The sequence below is a fragment of the Balaenoptera musculus genome, chromosome 10 (assembly GCF_009873245.2).
Source record: "Balaenoptera musculus isolate JJ_BM4_2016_0621 chromosome 10, mBalMus1.pri.v3, whole genome shotgun sequence".
Classification (NCBI taxonomy): domain Eukaryota; kingdom Metazoa; phylum Chordata; class Mammalia; order Artiodactyla; family Balaenopteridae; genus Balaenoptera; species Balaenoptera musculus.
This window is the reverse complement of record NC_045794.1, coordinates 19,810,224-19,833,692: the sequence shown is the minus strand read 5'-3', so window position 1 is coordinate 19,833,692 and position 23,469 is coordinate 19,810,224. Positions and strand designations below refer to the sequence as shown.

General features: G+C 35.3%; 1 protein-coding gene across 4 annotated transcripts in view; it reads left to right on the top strand.

Annotated features, from left to right (window-relative positions):
• Positions 1 to 23,469, top strand: part of SOX5 (SRY-box transcription factor 5) — a 393,300-nt gene that overhangs the window by 50,516 nt on the left and 319,315 nt on the right. For 3 of the 4 annotated variants that reach the window (XM_036866199.1, XM_036866200.1, XM_036866198.1), the window contains exon 2: positions 3,144 to 3,270. In XM_036866199.1, the coding sequence (XP_036722094.1) occupies positions 3,144 to 3,270 (127 nt within the window). Of the gene's footprint in view, positions 1 to 3,143; positions 3,376 to 23,469 lie in introns of all 4 variants that reach the window. The other variant, XM_036866202.1, reaches the window with a different exon arrangement.

The window sequence follows — 23,469 nt, the reverse complement described above, 5'->3', positions numbered from 1 at the left end:
TCAGCCTAGATACTCAAGTTGTTCTAAGGTGTCTTTTCACTGTAACACAGACATGTAGTGTAAGCTGCAGGAATTGGAACCCTACATATCCCAGATAGACAATACCTGGAAATTTTCAGTGCCTCCTTAATGCTTTTTTAAAATTGAGACTTTGTTCTATCCAAAATGAAACACTTTGGTAGACAAACTTTGGTAGACTAAACATAGATGATGCAACCACAGATTGATAGCTCTTTACATAATTTATGTATTTTACTTTTTTCTCATTTCTAGCCTATTACTGACTGTAACCATAGTCATTTTTATTCTAATAATTTAAAAAATCTTTAGGAAATCTTTTACCTGAACTGCATAATTTTTACTCAAGTCCAACACATTTAAGAACATTCTATAAGTCTCTGAAAATGGAGTTGAAATAAAGATGAAATATGTAATATTTTAGGATCAATTTGCCTTTTGGCACCATGACTCCTTCATGGTGTTTTAGACCTTATACTTTTTTCTCCATAAAGTGATACGTATATGGAGAGACTGTTTATCCAGTTGGATATAAAGATAATTTAGATATTGAAAGAACTAGAAGTCTTGAGAATAGCAATATCTTAACTATCTACCTTATATACCTTATGTCTACTTTTAGACTTTTAATTTTCATAATCATTATTAATAATGATGTTAATGAAATAGAAGTCAGCAAAAAGGTCATGCCTTCTGAAAGTCATAGAATTGTATTAACTTAGGAAAAGCCAGCTAATCTAGCTTTCTGCTTTGATAACCCAGAAACTGACTCTTGATAATAGCCTGGAATTTTCAGACCGTTAAGAGACTGATTATACATAAGACTGAGGTAGACTCCAAAATACCAGACTGTTAATTCCAGCAAGAATAGTAATGCCCACACAGACCCTAAATACTATGGTTTATGTAATAAATGAATGATCTCCTTGTAGTCAAGCTTCATGTGAAACCAAGAAATAATTAAAATTCTCTTTACTGATTTAATCTGATAGATCACTTCTCAAAGACCTTACGTATTTTAAGTCTGTTCTGTCACTCCATTCTCTTTACGGGAATCAGAAGTTCGCTTGGAGAGCATGGAAACAAAACAGTGGTAGTTAAATATCTCTAGTGTTAAGAGTTACTATGTATAGTTTAATCTGTCAATTTGGTGATAGATATGGTGTCGCCAACAAGACTGAGACTTTTCTAACTCTGTTAACTCCAGCCCCTTACTCTTTGTACATACTTAGAGTATATTTGGAGTAAACCTTGGTAATGAGATCAGAAATAAAGATACCTGAAATGTGCTGGCCCAGTCTGCTTCTCCTTTAAACCGTGCTTACATGGTAACCACTATCATTTCCTCCTCTTCCTCTGTTCTTCAGCTGATCAAGACCCCTGCTATTAACATTTTTTCTTTAACACTTGCTAATACATTTGATCAGTTTACTGTCAAGTATGACTGGCCAGGGAGCATTTCTCTATTGGGAGACTGTGTATTTCATGTTGATTTTACAGTTTAAGTCTTAGAAGGCAATCTGCATTGTTATTTTGGAATTTTTTTTGTTTTCTCTGTTTTTGAGGGGGGTGGGTCACCCTGTAGTTTTAAAGTTTGTAAAATAAACACCAGCTATTGTTTACTGAGTGTCTACTCTGAGCAAAGTGCTCTACAAGTCACTTTTCACATGGAAACAGTTCCTTCTCAAAGAAGTATTACAAGTAGATATGACATCTCACTTTAAAGGTGAGTAAATTGAAATAGAGATTTAAAGTAAGTCTCACATGTAGTAAGTAGCAGAATCAGTATTTTAATTCCCTTTATTTTTTTCTACTGTGCTATTATATCTTAATAGAATATATTCAGCCCTTGAATACACTTTTCTTTTTAAACGTCTGACACTAAGAATAGTATTATTCAATGGTGATTAGAGGCCCCTTTTTTGGTAGTACACTTTAAATTTAAAAATCAGTGATATATATGAAGTGATGTGGCAGTTAGTTAGTACTTTCCTGCCTCCTATTCCACTGGTCTAGGGTAAGAATGGATGATTCTGTAAACACTGTTTGTTTGTTGAACAAAAATTAGAGCTTTTTCAAGTTCAGATCAAGTTGTAAATCCAAGAGAGTTTTTTTTTAATTAAAAATTTTAACTCTGTACTGCTTCTATGTAAAACTTTTAATGAAAAGGATTTCTTATGTTTAACTAAAAATATTTGCCACTTATTTTTTAACCTCTGATAACATTCTCAACCAGACTCAAGTACAAAAAAATATTTAATTTTTGTTCATTTATCTAAGTGCATTGTCCTATTGGCATTAGCTCCTCAAAACAAAACATCCTTATTTGATTTTTTTCTTTTACTTAGGTATTCTAAGGAATAAATAAATCTGAGAATCCACATCTAAATATTTCATGGAACTGTGGAAATGAAGCTGAAATATTTTTATATTCTTACCTTTTTTACTACTTGCAAATTTTATATTAGAACTAAATGCCAAAATTGGGTGATGGGGAGGTGAGAGAGAAAAATTCTCAAATGTTTCAGAATTAACAGTGATTGTAAAATTTATTCAATTCTTAATAAGCTTTAAACAAATACGAAACTTTTTGTTTTGTGATCTGAGGTTTGCTGATAACAAATATTTCTACATTTTATAATAATCTTACTTTTAATAAAATGCAAATCATTATAATGGCAACCATCCATTTACTTTATTTTTTGATGAAAGAAATTTTAGTTATTTCTCTTCTTTTAACTGCCAACAGTATTTGCTATTCATAGATGTCCTGTCTTCAATAAGGTCTATCAAAGTGTAAAATGAGATGGGTATTTTTCTTTCCTTTAAAATGGAACGGTCTTTCATTATGCAGTGTTCTTAGGTGAATTCTCTTGTTTAAGAAGCCAGAATACAAGAGAGTGCTATATTAGTGTATTATTCTTACAACAAACAAGCACTGTTCTGTTGCTACCTGCTTGGCCATTGTTTCTGATTGCGTGTGCTTTGCAGTGGTATTTGGATGCTTTCCTGCTCTCTGCCAGCACAAAAAGGCATTTCTGTTACAATGGCCCCTAACCACACAATAACGGCATTAAGGATTTATGTGGAGGTTTCATTATTTTCTCCTCTTTTGTTCCTTCCAGGATGTCTTCCAAGCGACCAGCCTCTCCGTATGGGGAAGCAGATGGAGAGGTAGCCATGGTGACAAGCAGACAGAAAGTGGAAGAAGAGGAGAGTGACGGGCTCCCAGCCTTTCACCTTCCCTTGCATGTGAGTTTTCCCAACAAGCCTCACTCTGAGGAATTTCAGCCAGTTTCTCTGCTGACGCAAGAGACTTGTGGCCATAGGACTCCCACTTCTCAGCACAATACAATGGTAGGTTTCTCATGGTCTGTTGTGCCTACACTCACTTTGTGACCAGTCTACTCCTCTAGTAGTTTAGCTTCAGTCCTAGGCTTTGTAATTATCATCTACTTAACAGCCATACACAAGATTCACTCCTAACATCTTAGAATTCTTAATAAGTAAATTGATTCCAGTAGGGAGTATAAATAGGCTATTTTTGTTTTGTTTGGTTTTGTTTTGATTTTGATTTTCAAGAATTCTGCTTTTGAGGCATTCCCAACTTAATTAGGGGAAAAACATAATATAAGAATAATGTTAAAGTAACACATTTACAATTAGTCCTCATGAAAGTTAGGTATCATAATATTTCTAGTAAAAGATTTTTCCAGATAAAGCTGCAACATAGTTTGAACATTCCACCACGATAAATCAGTGCTTTTCAATTTCTGCTTTGCCCAGATTGGATTCCAGTATTTCTTACAGTACTGGGAATATTACAGAAGAATATGTTTCAAAGAGACAATACTTTTCTAATGTTACTGCACTAATTTTTAAACTTAGTCTCATTCACTCTGTTGCTCTGATAATTCAGTAATTCCCTGGTACCTCCTATTCTATAATTTGCAGCTCAGGATAATTTATCTGGCCCTTCATCCTGGGGTCTGGATCACTGCAGAGGATTAGGAAGCTGTGGTTTCATGGATGAGAGGGAAGAAGGCAGCATAGCATCTTTGGCTGAAGCTTAAACAGCAGACACACACACAAATAAATAAGGCCTTTAGGTTCTTCTTAGGAACTTAAATGCATAGAATCAGCATGCCAGCAAGGTAGCAGGGCACTTAGCTGCCAGTAAAGCCACCCTCGCCTTTTCAACATGGCTTCTTGGGTGGATGTCACATTTTTTGTGGCCCTTCTTCTTCTACTTCAAGGATGTCAGTGCTGTTAATTTGAACCAAATCACACCAACAAAAATATTTCATCACACATCCTCATACCTTTAAGAACAGCTCTGATTCTGTTAAATCCTTTATTTTTTTTGTTTTGTTTTTTGTTTTTTTGACATTCTCTAGGAAATTATGACATATCATAAACATGTTCGGTACTGAAATATGCCCACTTGTGTATGTCATTGCATTACTGTATGTGGAATTAAATCAGCAAGAAGAATCAGATTATCTTCTAATATCTGGGAAATAAACACTGTTCTTTGATAATTCACATTAGATTTAAATACTTCCATTCAACATTTTAAGCCTCATAGGTCAGAATTTCTCTGGGTATTTTTGACTGTGTGCCAAAATTTTCTTACCAAAAATAATGTTTTCGCTAACACTTATATAGCGCTTTTACAGATGTGTTGTTTCAAGCACGTGACATATATTACTCGTTTAACCTTCACAGTAATTCAATGAAGTGTTATCATTAATCCCACTTTACAGATGAGGAAACTGAGGCACAGTGAGGTTAAATAGTTGCTCCAGATCACAGCTAGTAAGTGGGAGAACCAGGGTTTACCCAGGCAGTCTGGCTTTGGATTCCATGCTTATAAACATTATAAGCTCTTCACAAGAGTACACACATATTTAATTTTCTGGTCAGCTCTTATTTGGTAAATTAAATCCATAATTCCTCCTTTTCTTCCCTCTACTATGAGTTCATGTTAGTTACGTGCAGTGATGTAACTTCTTCGCCTCCTCTCACAAAGGTTAAACTAGGAAAATAAAGGGGGAAAATGGTAGTATGCAGCTCAACAGGGTAGAGAGGTCGGATTCCCCGTTTGACATTGCATCAGTGCTCATGCTTTTTCCCTCTCAATATTTTGACCGTTGCCTTCTTTCAGGGAGTACCCTATGGAGAGTGCTCCTTGGTTTGGTTTTCCTGTAATACTGCTGTAAACAGAAACACACACATTTAAAGGAGTGAATATAAATAATTATTACTAGAAGAATACGAGAAAGATAAAGGGGAAATTATCTTAAATACTCAAGGATGGGTATGAGAAAAGTATATTAAATTACATACTATAGTTGGCATGAGTGGATGCTGTGATGCAGGGTGTTAGTGAAAATGAAATCATTCAGTTTGTAATGGAGAATTCAGTTTAACTAAATGAAACCTATGAACTGCCTACTTTGTACCAAGTTTTTTTGTTGTGCACTATGGAAATAGATTTGCATAAGGCACAACTCCTTTCCTCAAGCACCGTTATCCAGGAGAGAAGTTCTTAACTCCGGTCTGTGGATCTCCTGAAGATGAATGGAGAATTCTGTATGTGCACACATGTGAGTAGGGTTTTGGTTTTCACCAGATTCTCAAGTAGATCTGTAGCGCAAAAAAGACTAAGATCTACTGTTCTTGAAGTTAATACACTTGGTATACAAATGATTTAACTTAGTTTTAGTGACATCAGCACTGATATTTTCTCTTACTATATATCTAATTGGTTTCTAAATTTGTTTCTGCCTCAAAAGTTTCTTGATTCTACCAGCTTTTCATCTCTAACAGTTGAAGAGTCTCCTATATGATCTCAAATTTCCAGCCTCTCCTCTTTCCAGTCTTCCTTTCAACTTCCACTAGACTTATTTCCCTGAGAAAAGAGTTGGATTATTTATCCCGCTTTGGAAACTAGTGTATGTCCTTGTTGCCTATAGGATTTAGTCTAAAACTATCTTAGCATGAAACTCTATATAGACCAGCACCAAAATATGGCTTTTGTCTCCTCTTTGGCCACATCCCGCCATAGACCCAGTGCTTCAGTCATGCAAAGATTTTCATATATGTTCATAAACATACCAGGTTACCTCAAATGACACATAGTTATTCTTTCTAGCTGGAAAACTCTTTTTCATATTTTACAGTCCTGGTGAATTGTGTTTCTCCCACGAGACTGAGTTCAAAATTGCTTCTTTTTAGATGCTTTCACTGACTTCCCAAGGCAGAATGGTTGCTGCATTATTCTTTTATCCATGGTACTTGTTTATATCTTTTCTCATGGTCTGTATTATAATTTATATGTTTACATGTCTGGCTTTCTATGCACTGTATTTCTCCTTAAAGGCACAGTCATACACACGCACATACACACACATATTTATTTCTGATACCTAGCATATAATAGATACTCAATTTATGAGTACTGATTAAATGGCAGAGTTTATATGGATGATTAAGTAGGAAATATGTGTTGAACAAAGTTGTTAAGATGTTATTCATGGTGAATATGCTGATTTTCTAGAAATTTTAGAACTAGAGTAGAATCTACTACTGTGCAGAAAGTATGTTACAATAGGCATGATATATTCAGCTATTAAGCTGATTAAGATATATTTTACCCATTTATCAAAATGATTGAATACATTCATAGAATTGTTATTCAACACATTCCTTGTATTTTTTTCTGGATACTAGGCCATTGTCATATTCACATAACAAGTCCTTTTATTTTCAATAGTAAAATACATTCTTTATTTGTTTTCCTATTCAATATCTTTGAAAACAGAGAGAATGTTTCATGGTTTTTATATCATACAGTTCAGTTTATGGAAAAGAAAAAAAACAGCTTTCCAGATTTCATTGCTGGTTTATGTGTGACATTCATACTCCAAAGAGAGGTGTTGAGAGGTCTACATTTTGTATTGCCCACGTAGTTTAGAGACAAAGTAAAACTTTTGAGTAATCCCTTTAATGCTGACTTGAAGTTATAGAGAAATGCTTTCAGTATAAAATTTAGGTTGGAAAATATTTCCTGAGATAGAAGTTCTGTACACCTCATGACTGTTGCCATATAAAGATTTTGGGGAATTAGGGTCCTATGTTCATATTCAGGGTATGCAAGTGTTAAAGTTTGGAATTCAGTCAGATAAAGATGTAGTTCTTCCTTTCTGAAGTTGTGTTTTTTGCCTTAATATTTTGGAGAAATAAGCTAAGTGGCTAAGAGTAACTCCCCAAACAGCTATAACTGGTATAAATACTACAAGTCCTTCTGTTCCTTCTATACTCACTGTTCAGAATGCACTATAGATGAACTTTCTTAAGCAGATTATACACATATAAATACTATCAGATAATTATAATTATAACATATATAGTTATATATATTATATAACTATTATATATATAATTATAATAATGTCATAATTATAAAATACTGTCAGATTTCTAATCAATGTAAGATTGAGACACATAATTATAAATATGAAAAAGACTGACTCTGTTGGGCCTTCTCTGAAGCTCTCATAATTTTGCCAAGCAATTGATAGCAACACTTGATTCCCATATAATCTTCAAAAAGCTAAAAGGCAAGGTTGGCAAGTCTGGTTATGACACGAGTGGAAATGCAGTCCTGGGCTTTATGTTTATGAAGGGCAAATCGACCCTTCTTGTCCCCTCTGCCTCTTTTTTTAACATGAGTTTGGAGGCTGTCACTTCAGAGTTTCAGAGACAAGCAAGAGATACTATAATTTCTGGCTCATTTTTAATGATAGTCCTGATATAGATGGATTTATTTCATGATGCAGAGGACTATCCAGAACATTTCTTCATGTCAGTCAATGTGATTATTTATGAGCACCAGAAGGAAACAGAGTGAGTCTGAAGAGAAATCAAGTGGCAGCATGAGAGGCAGCCAGGAGGGGACTCTGTGGTGGCCATGCTGGTGCTCGTTTTGTCTGGTTGCATGCTACTTCTGCTGGTTAGATGGTTGTTCTAGTGTCAAATGTGATGTGAAATGAAAGTCTTGACCACCTGTGGTTACTGAATAATCCATTTTCTTTTTTTTCCCCCCATAAAATGTTTTCTTTTATCTCAACCAAACTCTCTTTTGATTTAAGTTCCTCTTGAGTTGAGTGAACAGTTTTGTATAACCGCAGAGTGGCTGCTTCCCAAGATTGATTTTTAAAGCATACAGTTATTTATTTTAAGAATACAATATTAAAAAATAACTTGGGTGTTCTCTCTACAGACAGCTGAATTTCAAATGAAATAAATACTATGTTTGCATATAATTTTTTAGCATTTAAAGATCCAGTGGATTTGGAAATGTGATGCTATAATATATTCTATTATCTCATTATTGCTTATATTGATAAGATTTTCCTGGAATTGTTAAAGAACTCTGGGTATATGATGTATTGATTAGGTTTAATAAGTTGATATATCTTAAAGTGTTTAAACACTGCAGGGTCAATAGTTATCATAAAGCAACATTCAATGTGAGTCAGTTTTTTTGTGAAGTCCAGCAGAAGGAGAAAAAGGTGTCTTTTTAAGTTGATCTTCTATAGAAGCTGGACATATAACTGAGAACCAAGTATAAAATTATAGCAAGGTTCCAGTGTATGAAATGCAACCTTAAACACTTAAACCCTGAAAGAATTCATTCAGTGCACACGACAGAGAGAGGCTTTTACTTGCTCAGGCTCACTGTCAACTCCTAGTATTCTTTATTTACCCAATATAATTTTAATTGCTATATGATAGCTGTGTCTTGAAATAACCTTTATATAAATTTTGCTTACAATCTGACAGTTGTTAGTAATGCATTTTCGATGTTTGACTAGGATAATTTTATGTGTGAAGTCCTGTTCAGAAAACTTAAGAAGGAAAAGAGAAAACTGCATGTGTTATTTAAAAATAAGTCACAGAATAGGACCTTAATTATGGTATGGTAAAGATTCCTATTTTTATATGGTGGTTTTTATAAGCTTTTAAATTTCTGGTTACCTTTGTACATCAAACTTAGCCTAAGTTATTGTGATGGTATAATGCATACTGTTGTTAACACGAGTACGGTTATTGTGCCAGTTCTAATAATGAGAATTTCATTGTTTAGAAAGAGCATTCTCCTACACTCTAGACAAAAATGTAATTACTTTTGAATGATGTGGAATGTGCTCAGTTTAATAGCATGGAGAATAGATTCAGAAAGATTCAGATAAAGTAAGCTTGGAAACCGTATGTGCAGTGTGGCAGTATAAAATTATGAGTGTAGGCAGTATAATTCTACACACACACATACCCAATTTCACACACTTGATCTATAAACTGTTGTTTTTGTAAGAGATAGGCTTGCTTATCTGAACAAGGCCAATTCAATTGAAACAAGGTGAAAATGGTGACAAGTTTGAATTTGTTTTTTATGCTAACTTGATGTTTATCATACAATGAAATTACATTGTTACAAACATTATTCTGTAAATGTTGTCAGAAAATACCACACCTGTTTATCTAGATAAAATCCTAGGCTTGCTTTTGAATGTAAGTGGTTCAATCTTTACACTTGCATTGTTTCTGAAAATTACTCCCAGGGCTAGAAGGAATGAGGACATGTGAAGAACAATCATTTGGGGTCCATCAGAGCCACTGGATTAAGTTGTGCAATAGATCTGGTTTTGTCCTGTTGCCATAAAACCTTGATTCATATGATGTCCACAGTATTTGAAGTACTATGTTGAGTTTGAAGCTAACTAGGATTTGAGAAATTAATGAACGTATTCTCACATGAAAAAAAAAAAAGCACTACGTGGGAATTGCGAGGTAGTTCAGGACACTTAATGAGGGTCTAGTGTTAGCTTCTTCACAGAGTGCTATGCAGTGACAGGGGAATGAGTAAGAACTTCTAATGCTGTGGTAATGGGGCAAAATGTGTTTGCTTAAGAAGATTTGGTCTAATGGAATTTAATGGCTTTCATTTAATAGGGGTCTTGTGGAAAGATTCAACTCAAATATATACAATGAATACCTATCAGCAGAGATGCAGAAATGAGTAAGAACTAGTCTGTTCCCTCATGTAGTTTTTTACATAGTATGGAGGTAAGATAAGCACAAAAATCACGAGATTGTAATATAAAATATTAGAACCCTGATACAGGCTAACAAGTGCTAAGGAGATTCACAGTTGAAAGGTATCTCATCTGTGGGGATCAGAAACATATTAATATGAAATTGTTCCCATAAGAAAATTATTAGATTCCAAGATATCAAAAAATACATACACATTGGATCATTACTGTTGATGCAGAGTCTTTACTTTATACTTGTGGATTGTTTTGCTTTTGTCATAAATATCTTGTTCCCAGAAGAAATAATTAAGTAAGAAAAAAATAAGAAAACATACTAAAGACAAAGTGCCCTGTAAAGGTCTTAATGTAAAATGTAGGGAAGTTAGTAAAATATGTGCCTCATATTAATAGGAATAAAAACAGCTACTTTAGTTATTCGTGTTCTTTAATCTGGGTTACCACTTTGAGTGAAGTGGAAAGAATGGTGGAATACTTGGGCAGGATACTGGAAGTAGCAAGGATGCTAGGAAGCAGTGCTGGAGGCATGCTTGAATAGTGTTCCTGAATCTGTGGAAGGGATAGGTGTTCATCTTGATCTCATTTGTTATTCTCATACCTGCATGATATGATCATTTGTATTTGGAAGTTAAAAATAATCAAAAGTTTGGGAACCAACCTTCATTCTGTATCTTAGATGTTTGTTTTCAGTTCTACCTCATTTTCCTCCTTTGATTCTTTTCTTTTGCTCCTCTTCTTCCTCTCTCTTTCAGTTTGCCTCTATCAGAAAACGTTCTTAATGGATCCTCTTGTGGATCTCAATGGAGCCATTATCAGGAAGGGAGAGGGGGTAGGAGAATCAACACCATTGTGCTCTGATACATACTTCCTTCTAATTTACATATACTGCCTCTTGGGTGGTTGCCAAACCTTCCTGCAGTCAGGCTAGGTTTCTCTTACTGTATGTGATTAATAAAGATCAATTGGTCTATGATAAACTTTTCACTGATTTTTTAGTAAACAGAGACGGTATAGTTAGTTTTTTACAAAACTATATGATATATTTCTTTAGTTTATTCAGAGATTATATTCTTTAACTTTTCTTTCATGATCCAGTGTTGATAAAGTAGTGATAATTTTAGTTTTAATATCTTTACTTGGCAAACAAACAAACAAAATATACTTAGAACCTTGTATTGGTTTGCAAATTATTTTTTGAAATTGTACTTACCTGTGAATCCAAATGTCTGGGACACAGTGCTTTAGCGGATGCCTGTGCTCTTTGTGTGCCTATAACTAGCTTTCATATTAAATTATTTGACAGCGTCTGTCACTATTTTCATTCAGTTCTTGACTCTTTCTTTAACTCAATTAATTGTTTTTGTCTTTCTATTTATTTCCAAAATGTGAGATTTTATAGAGATTGGTAAAAATGAGAAATAGGGAATGGAGATCATTTTACATAACTAGAAAGTAATTTTGATGTTAGTGGCACTATATTAACTTAATATGAGTGATAATAGCAATGAGTTTGTCATTTCTTATTTTATACTTGCAAAGGACACTTACCTAAGAGAATCCAAAATAAATAAAAATTTTGCAGTGTTGGTGCCTGAACGCTGGGAATTGGAATGAAATCTACAAGATTCCATAACTAAATTGCTAATGGGACCTTGAAATATTTCAAATAATACTTACACCATGTTTCCTCTTGGCTGTATTATTTAGATACTACTATCCACTGGACCTAAAAAGGAAAAGTAATCTTTGTATAGCAGTCTCTTTAAAAAGCACAACCATTAGCACTGAATTTGGATCTTAAGAAAGTAAAGTCATAAAAGTAATGTAAGGTAGCATTGGACTTTCATTGCAATTTCTTTTTCTCACATATTTTGGCAATTAGACTTACATAGCTTCTCTTTTAAAAGTTCCAACAGGGACTTCCCTGGTGGTCAGGTGGGTAAGACTCTGCTCCCAATGCACGGGACGCAGGTTCGATCCCTGGTCGGGGAACTAGATCCCACATGCATGTGGCAACTAAGAAGTCCACATGCTGTGACTAAAGATGCCTCAACCAGCATCCTGCATGCTGCAACTAAGACCTGACACAGCCAAAATAAGTAAATAAAATAAATAAAAAAATAAAAGTTTCAACAAATACCTTGACTTGAGGGTGATAAGCTAAAAAATAGAAAGGAATTCTATAGCATAGAAAATCTAATAGGAAGGGGAGCATGTTCAAGAGAAATGATTCTTTAAGAAATGACAATCTAACTGAGGGGATGGAAAAAGATATTCCATGAAAATGGAAATCAAAAGAAAGCTGGAGTAGCAATTCTCATATCAGACAAAATAGACTTTAAAATAAAGACTATTACAAGAGACAAAGAAGGACACTACATAACGAGCAAGGGATCAATCCAAGAAGAAGATATAACAATTGTAAATATTTATGCACCCAACACAGGAGCACCTCAACACATAAGGCAAATGCTAACAGCCATAAAAGGGGAAATCAACAGTAACACGGTCATAGTAGGGGACTTTAACACCCCACTTCCACCAATGAACAGATCATCCAAAATGAAAATAAATAAGGAAACAGAAGCTTTAAATGATACATTAAACAAGATGGACTTAATTGATATTTATAGGGCATTCCATCCAAAAACAACAGAATACACTTTCTTCTCAAGTGCTCATGGAACATTCTCCGGGATAGATCATATCTTGGGTCACAAATCAAGCCTTGGTCAATTTAAGAAAATTGAAATCATATCAAGTATCCTTTCCGACCACAATGCTATGAGACTAGATATCAATTACAGGAAAAAATCTGTAAAAAATACAAACACATGGAGGCTAAACAATACACTACTAAATAACCAAGAGATCACTGAAGAAATCAAAGAGGGAATCAAAAAATACCTAGAAACAAATGACAATGAAAACACGACGACCCAAAACCTATGGGATGCAGCCAAAACCACTTCTAAGAGGGAAGTTTGTAGCAATACAATCCTACCTCAAGAAACAAGAAACATCTCAAATAAACAACCTAACCTTACACCTAAAGCAATTAGAGAAAGAAGATCAAAAAAACCCCAAAGTTAGCAGAAGGAAAGAAATCATAAAGATCAGATCAGAAATAAATGAAAAAGAAATGAAGGAAACACTAGCAAAGATCAATAAAACTAAAAGCTGGTTCTTTGAGAAGATAAACAAAATTGATAAACCATTAGCCAGACTTATCATGAAAAAAAGGGGGAAGACTCAAATCAATAGAATTAGAAATGAAAAAGGGGAAGTAACAACTGACACTGCAGAAATACAAAGGATCGTGAGAGATTTCTACAAGCAACTCTATGCCAATAAAATGGACAACCTGGAAGAAATGGACAGATTCTTAGAGAAGCACAGCCTTCTGAGACTGAACCAGGAAGAAATAGAAAATATGAACAGACCAATTACAAGCATTGAAATTGAGACTGTGATTAAAAATCTTCCAACAAACAAAAGCCCAGAACCAGATGGCTTCACAGGTGAATTCTATCAAACGTTTAGAGAAGAGCTAACACCTATCCTTCTCAAACTCTTCCAAAATCTAGCAGAGGGAGGAACACTCCCAAACTCATTCTACAAGGCCACCATCACCCTGATACCAAAACCAGAAAAAGATGCCACAATGAAAGAAAACTACAGGCCGATATCACTGATGAATATTCTTTGATATCACAATATCAAAGAAATAAAACTACAGGCCAATATCACTGATGAACATAGATGCAAAAATCCTCAACAAAATACTAGCAAACAGAATGCAACAGCAGATTAAAAGGATCATACACCATGATCAAGTGGGGTTTATCCCAGGGATGCAAGGATTCTTCAGTATATGCAAATCAATCAATGTGATAAACCATATTAACAAATTGAAGGAGAAAAACCATATGATCATCTCAATAGATGCAGAAAAAGCTTTCGACAAAATTCAACACACATTTATGATAAAAACCCTCCAGAAAGTAGGCATAGAGGGGACTTACATCAACATAATAAAGCCCATGTATGACAAACCCACAGCCAACATCGTTCTCAATGGTGAAAAACTGAAACCATGTCCACTAAGATCAGGAACAAGACAAGGTTGCCCACTTTCACCACTATCATTCAACATAGTTTTCAAAGTTTTAGCCACGGCAATCAGAGAAGAAAAAGCAATAAAAGGAATCCAAATCGGAAAAGAAGAAGTAAAAGTGTCACTGTTTGCAGATGACATGATACTATACATAGAGAATCCTAAAGATGCCACCAGAAAACTACTAGAGGTAATCAATGAATTTGGTAAAGTAGCAGGATACAGAATTAATGCACAGAAATCTCTTGCATTCCTATACACTAATGATGAAAAATCTGAAAGAGAAATTAAGGAAACATTCCCATTTATCATTGCAACAAAAAGAATAAAATACCTAGGAATAAACCTACCTAAGGAGACAAAAGACCTGTATGCAGAAAACTATAAGACACTGATGAAAGAAATTAAAGATGATACAAACAGATGGAGAGATATACCATGTTCTTGGACTGGAAGAATCAACATTGTGAAAATGACTATGCTACCCAAAGGAATCTACAGATTCAGTGCAATCCCTATCCAGCTACCAATGGCATTTTTCACAGAACTAGAACAAAAAATTTCACAATTTGTATGGAAACACAAAAGACCCCAAATAGCCAAAGCAATCTTGAGAAAGAAAAATGGAGCTGGATGAATCAGGTTCCTGGACTTCAAACTATACTACAAAGCTACAGTAATCAAGACAGTATGGTACTGGCACAAAAATAGAAATATAGATCAATGGAACAGGATAGAAAGCCCAGAGATAAACCCACACACGTATAGTCACCTTATCTTTGATAAAGGAGGCAAGAATATACAATGGAGAAAAGACAGCCTCTTCAATAAGTGGTGCTGGGAAAACTGGACAGCTTCATGTAAAAGAATGAAATTAGAACACTCCCTAACACCATACACAAAAATAAACTCAAAATGGATTGAAGACCTAAATGTAAGGCCAGACACTATCAAACTCTTAGAGGAAAACCATAGGCAGAACACTCTATGACATAAATCACAGCAAGATCCTTTTTGACCCACCTCCTAGAGAAATGGAAATAAGAACAAAAATAAACAAATGGGACCTAATGAAACGTAAAAGCTTTTGCACAGCAAAGGGGACCATAAACAAGATGAAAAGACAACCCTCAGAATGGGAGAAAATATTTGCAAATGAAGCAACTGACAAAGGATTAGCCTCCAAACTTTATGAGCAGCTCATGCAACTCAATATCAGAAAAACAAAACAACCCAATCCAAAACTGGGCAGAAGACCTAAGTAGACATTTCTCTAAAGAGATATACAGATTGCCAACAAACACATGAAAGAATGCTCAACATCACTAATCATTATAGAAATGCGCATCAAAACCACAATGAGGTATCACCTCACACCAGTCAGAATGTCCATCATCAAAAAATCTACACACAATAAATGCTGGAGAGGGTGTGGAGAAAAGGGAATGCTCTGGCACTGTTGGTGGGAATGTAAATTGATACAGCCACTATGGAGAACAGTATGGAGGTTCCTTAAAAAGTAAAACTAGAACTACCGTACGACCCAGCACTCCCACTATTGGGCATATACCCTGAGAAAGCCATAATTCAAAAAGAGTCATGTACCACACTGTTCACTGCAGCTCTATTTACAATAGCCAGGACATGGAAGCAACCTAAGTGTCCATCGACAGATGAATGGATAAAGAAGATGTGGCACATATATACAATGGAATATTACTCAGCCATAAAAAGAAACGAAATTGAGTAGTTGCAGTGAGGTGGCTGGACGTAGAGTCTGTCATACAGAGTGAAGTAAGTCAGAGAAAAACAAATACCGTATGCTAACACATATATATGGAATCTAAAAAAAAAATAATAATAATGGTTCTGAAGAACCTAGGGGCAGGACAGGAATAAAGATGCAGATGTAGAGAATGGACTTGAGGACACGGGGAAGGGGAAGGGTAAGCTGGGACGAAATGAGAGAGTGGCATGGACTTATAAATACTACCAAATGTAAAATAGACAGCTAGTGGGAAGCAGCCGCATAGCACAGGGAGATCAGCTCGGTGCTTTGTGACCACTAGAGGGGTGGGGTAGGGAGGGTAGGAGGGAGACGCCAGAGGGAGGAGATATGGGGATATATGTATATGTATAGCTGATTCACTTTGTTATAAAGCAGAAACTAACACATCAGTGTAAAGCAATTATACTCCAATAAAATGTTAAAATTTTCTAAAAAAAAGGAAATGACAATATGAATTCAAAATATTTAGAACTCTAATGCTCCATTAGGTATATTTAAAAGCTTTAAGTGTATTTAAATTCTTCATTTCCTCCATAAGGTCTGAGATGCCCATAATTTATGCTGGCATTAAAACTGAATTCATGATGGTATTTCAGTATGCTACCAGTTTTGACCATTGTATGCCATTTTCCACATATCTTGTTCTAGAAAGTAAATTTTATGTTTTTCTCTATTCTACTAGATAGGGGGAGAAAGTTCTTTGTTATTTGAAATGAGAAATAAATGTGAAGCTAACTTAGGTTGACAATTGTAATCAGTCTCTTTGGTTACATATCTTCTTTGTACAAAGGCAAAATGCTTTCAAAAATTTTTATAGACCATTTTTAGGAATGAAACATGTGAGCAGATGAGGTGTGAATGTAAGGAGAGCAGCCTTGGCCGGCTCTGTGACACTGACATCACATGATAAAGTAAATGAACACAAGTGACTGGATTTTGTGTCTTATTTAGTCAAGGCTGCTTCTGTGGCAGCAGAGCAAACAATGTTATCATTATATAGAGAAGCAGTGTTTACTTCAGTGTCTCTTCTTAGCTTTTAAAAATCCAGCCTGACTCCAGATAAAACAGCTAATCTTGTTGGTTGATGTCCCTAAGCGAGAAAGTAATATTCTAAGGGTAAATAAAAATTTTTAAATGGAGGTAGGATATGAAAATGAATATAATCGCAAAGCTACCATTAAGTAGCTTTGTATTACAAATTATGTACAAATATAGAGTATGTATTATGTGCAAATATAAAATATGTACCATGTAAAAAGAGAAAACCTATTTTAATGAGTAACAGAAAACAAGTTACAATAGCTAAACAACATTACACTTAATAATGTACTAAGCTCAGTAACCACCTCTCCTGCCACTTCTGGACCCTTCCCTCTGTGTAAATACACATCTTGGAAAAGGGGAGATAGCTGGGCTGTAACCAGGATCCATCTTTAGGCCTTGTGGTGGTGTCTGGCATGCTTTGCACACTAGGGGACACAGGAGTCGGAGAACATGCTTCTTGTATATCTGAGACTCTGATCTCCCCAGGGTCATCAGTAGAACATAAGAAGCAACTTTGAAAGTCTCGTGTGAAGATATTTTATAGCCTGTCTATAGTCTGATCTTTGCGACCCAGATATGGAAGATTTCAAACGGTCAGTGCTCTTTAGAATATGGCATTTCATCATTAATAATAATAGGAATGTATAATATTTCAATGTTTTCTATGTACCACCCTACGTTTATTATCTTAGCCAATTCCATCAACCCAGTGAGTTCAGCATCTGTGACTATCTCCATTTCTCAGGCAGATAGCTGTCTTAGATAAAGGGATTTGCTTAATATATAAGTGGTAGAGTTTGGATTCATGACTTCAGAACTCAATATCTGTGCTCACTGCCTCTCCACTCATACAGACATTAAAATCATTTTTGTAGTTTATCAGAATAAATAATTTTAGAAACCTTTAGAAATACTTGTGGGAAATGTAGGTGGAACAGTTGTTGCTTGATTATTCTACCTTAACTCAAGAGATAACTTTTTAAATTTTCTTCTAGCTGGCTTTAAGTTGACCAGCAGATTTAACTATTTCAGAATGTGTACTCGAAGTTCTGCATAGGCTGTTGGGCAATATATGAAACTTCAGAAGATTATTTGCTAAACCTTTCACATAAAGATTAGTATTAATTTGTGCTCTGGCTATAAAGCTCTGCTGTTGGCATAAAATAATGGTTTAGAAGGCCTCTAGTGACAAAATTACTGGGTAAATGCCAAGTTCTGCTGGTTGATCTCTGTATGGCATTTGGCAAGTTATGGAAATTCTCTGTACCTTATTTTGTCATCTGTAAAATGGGGATGATTACAATAGCATCTAATTTAGAGGGTGCTTGTAATATTTAAAGAACTCAATTCACATAAAGCACTTTGGTACTTGGAATGTAGCAGGAACTTAGTAAATGTTAGTTATTAGCTAAAGTGCCTAAAGAAATGTTTAAGTTCTTTGATCTAGGAGAAAAATGGTACATTGTATTAAATGTCAGATGCTTTCAGTTCCTATAAATTTAAGAAACTTATAGGAAAACCCAAAGTTAAGGAAAACCACTTTTGAAATGAGAAATCCAATAGAAATCTCAAGCTCTTGTGATTAAAAAGTTCCTTTTCTTTTCTTCTTCTTTTTTTGGTATATTTGTCTATTTAAAAAGGAGACCATTCATTCAATCTGAGACACTGTCCCTCAGTCGAATATTTATAACAGATTCAATTATCACAAATATTGTTCATTGGCAGTTAAATTTTTGCTTAATGTTGTTAAGGCTGTTCAACAGCTGCAACCACCACTACAATATAAATCTACGTAAGCCAAGTCAGAACTGTGTTTTGATAAGATAATGAGATACAGAATGCAGTGGTAAAGAGCCTCCACTCTCCCTTAAACAGCTTGGGTTCCAATGATAATTCCACACTTTATGATGTGTGTGATCTTGTCTTATTTTGTGGCATCTCGCTATGATGTGTGTGATCTTGTCTATTTTGTGGCATCTTGCTGTGTCTTTGTTTTCTCATCTGAAATTGGGGATAATAATAGAACTTCCCAATATATAGAGGGGTCATAAGGATTAAATAATAGAATTCTCATAAGTGGCCTTGAAACATGCCTGGCACGCTCTAGTTCTTGAATAGTTTGTACGCTATTGACTAATTACTATTAATTACCAGAACAAAGCACTGTGTCTTCTTTTGGTCTCCTGATAGTCATGCTTCCCTTTTAGTAACCTGGAGGAATATTACCCACATTTCTCTCCCCATTATAAGTGGTTCAGTAGTCTTACCATGTAGCCCTGTCAGTATCTTTGGATGTAATTCATCTTGAACTTGAGATCCAAACTCATTTAAAGGAGAAATGGTCCCCGTGGGTAAAAGTTCTGTCTTGTTCAGTACTGTATCCCTAGAGTCTTGCACAGTGGCTGACCCACAGCCAGTATCTCAAAATAGTTGAATGGATGAATTAATGTCTCCAAAACCTTTGTTCAGAGAAGACATTCTGAGTGCAACTTTCCATATCTACATGTTGAAATAATGATACTTAATTCAACGAGAGTTGATATAATGATTAAATGAAATAATTACCTGGCACAGTGCTTGTCATATCATGAGTATTCAGTTGATGTGAACTCCCTTTTCGTCACCCTTCTAATTTTCTCAGCCCAGTTGCTCTTCAAATCAATGATAGAAGTCAAAGCATTCTTCTGCAGTTTCATATATTATACCTCTCTCCAAACAGTTTACCAGAGGGAAGCAACATCAAGACAAAACAAAACAGCAAAAATACTTTGGAACAAAATATATTTTAAAATTGCTTCAGTTTTCTTGCATGGGCATTCTAAAGGCTACGTAATGATTTTATTTTAGGAAATAGTTAATGAGGTACATGATAATTACTATGGTTTTATTATCATTCACTTTTTGTTGTGATTTTTAAGTTGCAGTACATTTTAAAATTCCTATTTGATTTCAGGAATTTTAGAGGTACTGTGGGGGATTTAGTTTTTTTGTTGATTAGTATTGTATTTATTGCTTTTTTAGTCCTTTCATCTCTCATTATTTGTTTACCCATAAGGGTAGCTTGAGATGATGTAAAAAGGGTATGATATGAATAAGAGACACAATACAAATGAATGTTTGTAATATAACAGCTCGACCTATCAGAATTCTGACATTTTGCATCCGTTAAAAAACAAAATTCAACTGAGTAAATTCTAAAGATCTCATTGCCTTTACTCAATGATTAATGAATCGGACAGCATCCCATCTAGCAGATAGAAGGGCACTCTGAAGACCTGTACAAAATGAAAGACTTTCATAAGCAGAAAGGAGTAGGACAAGGAAGTTATACTAGCAAAAAAGCAGATTGGTTGTGACAAGGTCACTTGCTTTGGAGACAGCAGGGGTCTAACAGGCAGATTACCTCACAGTGATTCCTGATTGACTCGTTTAGGATTCCATTTCTGGGAGAGCCCAAAACTGTAATTAAGTTAACTCTCAGTTTGGTGACAGGAGGCTTAGCATAAGTGACTCCATTTTGGGCCTATTGTCTTTCTTTTAACACATCTAAAACTGATACACCTAACCAAAATATGTGTATCTTTAGCTGTTAATTGTTGATGGTTGTACATATATTTCTGCCCTTGTTTTATTGGATAAAACTTTGACTTGTCACCTTCCTAATGTGTTTCGTGTGATCTTTTAATTTCCTATCATATAAATTCTTCTTCCTGCTCTCTTATGTCCCCTTCAGTGAGTCTATAATTATTTTTGTTTTACATAGATAGAAACATGTTTTTCCCCCTTTTTTACATATGGTGTTTTTGCTTCACGCAGAGAGAACTACACAGATGACATTTTTTAAAAACTCCATATTTTATTCAGTTTTACATTCTTATGTTTATAACCCTGAATATCTCCAAAATGTCCTTACCTAAAACACTTTATAATGTTATTACTCGATTTATACCAGTAAAGATACATCAACTTTCTCAGGGATAATCTTTAAGCAGAACTTAGTAAGACAAGCTTTGAAAACTATCATTCCTAGGAAAGTAAATCTTGAATCACAAAACATCAGTTTAATCGCTCCCCTTGACAACTTAACACGACAGATTGAAATATAAAAGCTGATGCAAGTGGGATCAATGGATTATCTAAGTCCCTGAACATCTTCTCTTAAACTGGGGACTTAACAGAGTGGTTGTGAGAGGGGTGTGTGTTGTGTGTCCCTTGTCACGTTCAGAGCATTAAGTTTTCAGAGATTAGTGCTGATTAGATGTGGTCTACCTGGACATGAAGCAAGGAGAAAAAAATTGGGAGGGAATGAAAGAGAAAAGAGGGGGCTACAGGAAGAGAGGGGTAGAGAGATTTACATGTCAGAACTCAGGGGGCTTTGTCATGGCAATTGTATAAAGTGATATACAGTGCAAATCGACTTGAGCATGTCCCCGGATAGCAGGCGGTTTACAGCCTTCACGAGCTGAGATTACTGCTTTATCTTGTCATACTAAATTAACATGGCAGCACACTGTTAAACAGTGGTGACCTCTTCATCTGGGGAAATTGCTGCCTAGAAGAGAGATGGTATTTAAGTGTCTCTCTCTCTCTCTCTCTCTCTCTCTCTCTCTCTCTCTCTCTCTCTCCCTCCCTCCCCCTCCCTCTCTCCCTCTCTCTCTCTCTCTCTCTCTCCCTCTCTCTCTCTCTCTCTCTCTCTCCCTCTCCCCCTCCCTCTCCCTTTCCCTCTCTCTCTCTCCCCTTATACACTTAAAGCAATTTGGGGTTAGACAAGAGCCGTTTAAAATTGTTATAGAAAAAAAATTTTATATTAAGTTTACAATAGATAAGATACAATTAGATCCAATGGCCACTTTGAGTAGACTAATAGATTTTATTTATCTAAAAATGACATTTCATCTTTATACACTGGAATTAAGACTATATTTGTTGTCTTTTCATTTTAATCCCTTGTTATTCTACAAATAGCCTATTTATGTAAGTTAATTTTTATACTTTCCATAAGAATTGATTGGTGGTGAAGAGATAGGGGGAAATAAGACTCAGACATTGGTTCTTCCACTAGTCAAGTAGAGGGATAGCTCAAGAGAACTAGCAAGCGGATTATGCCTTAAATAGAAGTACCCAAGTTATTTCTTCTTCCAGAGCTTACCAGGCACTGCTTCATTCCTCAGGTTCTTTTTAATTTCTTTATTAAAAGGGGAGAGAGAGAGAGAGAAGGTTGTAAGATTAATTTGCCTCATTCCTCTGCCAGCTTGCAGCTGTTCCCTTCATGTGTGTTTTAAGTTCTAGATATAGGAAATATCCTCTTTTCTTCCCATCTTAAAATGTTGATAAATCAACCAAAATCCAGTAAATATTTTTCTGTGCTTAGTACATGCTCTTGAAATTTAAGTCAAGGAAGGGGTGAGGCAAAGCTTTAAAATACCATATGAGTGTTTTATTCCTCTATGCCCCCAGCTGAAGACTTTTCATCCCTAAAGAATAGCCCAGTGAATTGCTTCCCCATTAACCTCTAGAGCAAGTGTTTTAAACTTGGTGTTAAATCACTTTAAGGACTGTAGGGTGAGCTTTATGGAATCTGTGAACCCCCTGAAACTGTGTGATACACTTACAAATTTTTCTATAGAGAGTGTTCATAGCTTCCCCCCAGGGGCCTTAGCCACCAAAATAGATTGTTCATAGTTTCCCCCAAGGGGCCTTAGCCACCACAATAGATAAATACTTTTCTATAATGTAAGTCTGTTTTGGGCATTACTGGGGTACATCCTCCCACTGGGGCTATATATCTAGCAAGTAAGATACTGACTTATAGACACAGTAATCAGAAGTATATTCACCAAGCCTACCTTGGAGAGTTTTCACAGGACTACCATGCTGGAAATAGTTCTGTAGTTTATGTACTGCTCCTGGCCACTTAAAACATCCTTTCCCTGGGTCAATTTTTTGAGCCATAGATTGGCTATAATTCTAGTATAAGGATGTGTTTCCATTCTCCAGTTCCATGGATTCATAGTCCAGACCCTAGGAACACACAAAAAATTATTTAGCTTACAAGTGACGTGGAACAGGGGTAATGTATTTTTTTTCTTTTTTCTTGATAAGTTGCTTCCTTCTGCCCACTACCAGAACTATGAAAAAGAAAACACATTGATTTAGGGGGTGATTTGACTAGTAAATCCTTCCTAAGATGCCCTGGTACCATGCTGTTTAACTAACATGGGATTTTTTTAATGTCAAGGAAGTTTGCATATGTTCAATACTGTCACAAACATGGTGTTTTTCAATGAAAAGAAAATGACAGAAATTTCTAAAGTTGCTGTGGTAATTAATGCTCTATATTGTTTGGGAAGTAATGTTGAAAAGTGACTTTTGAACTCAGT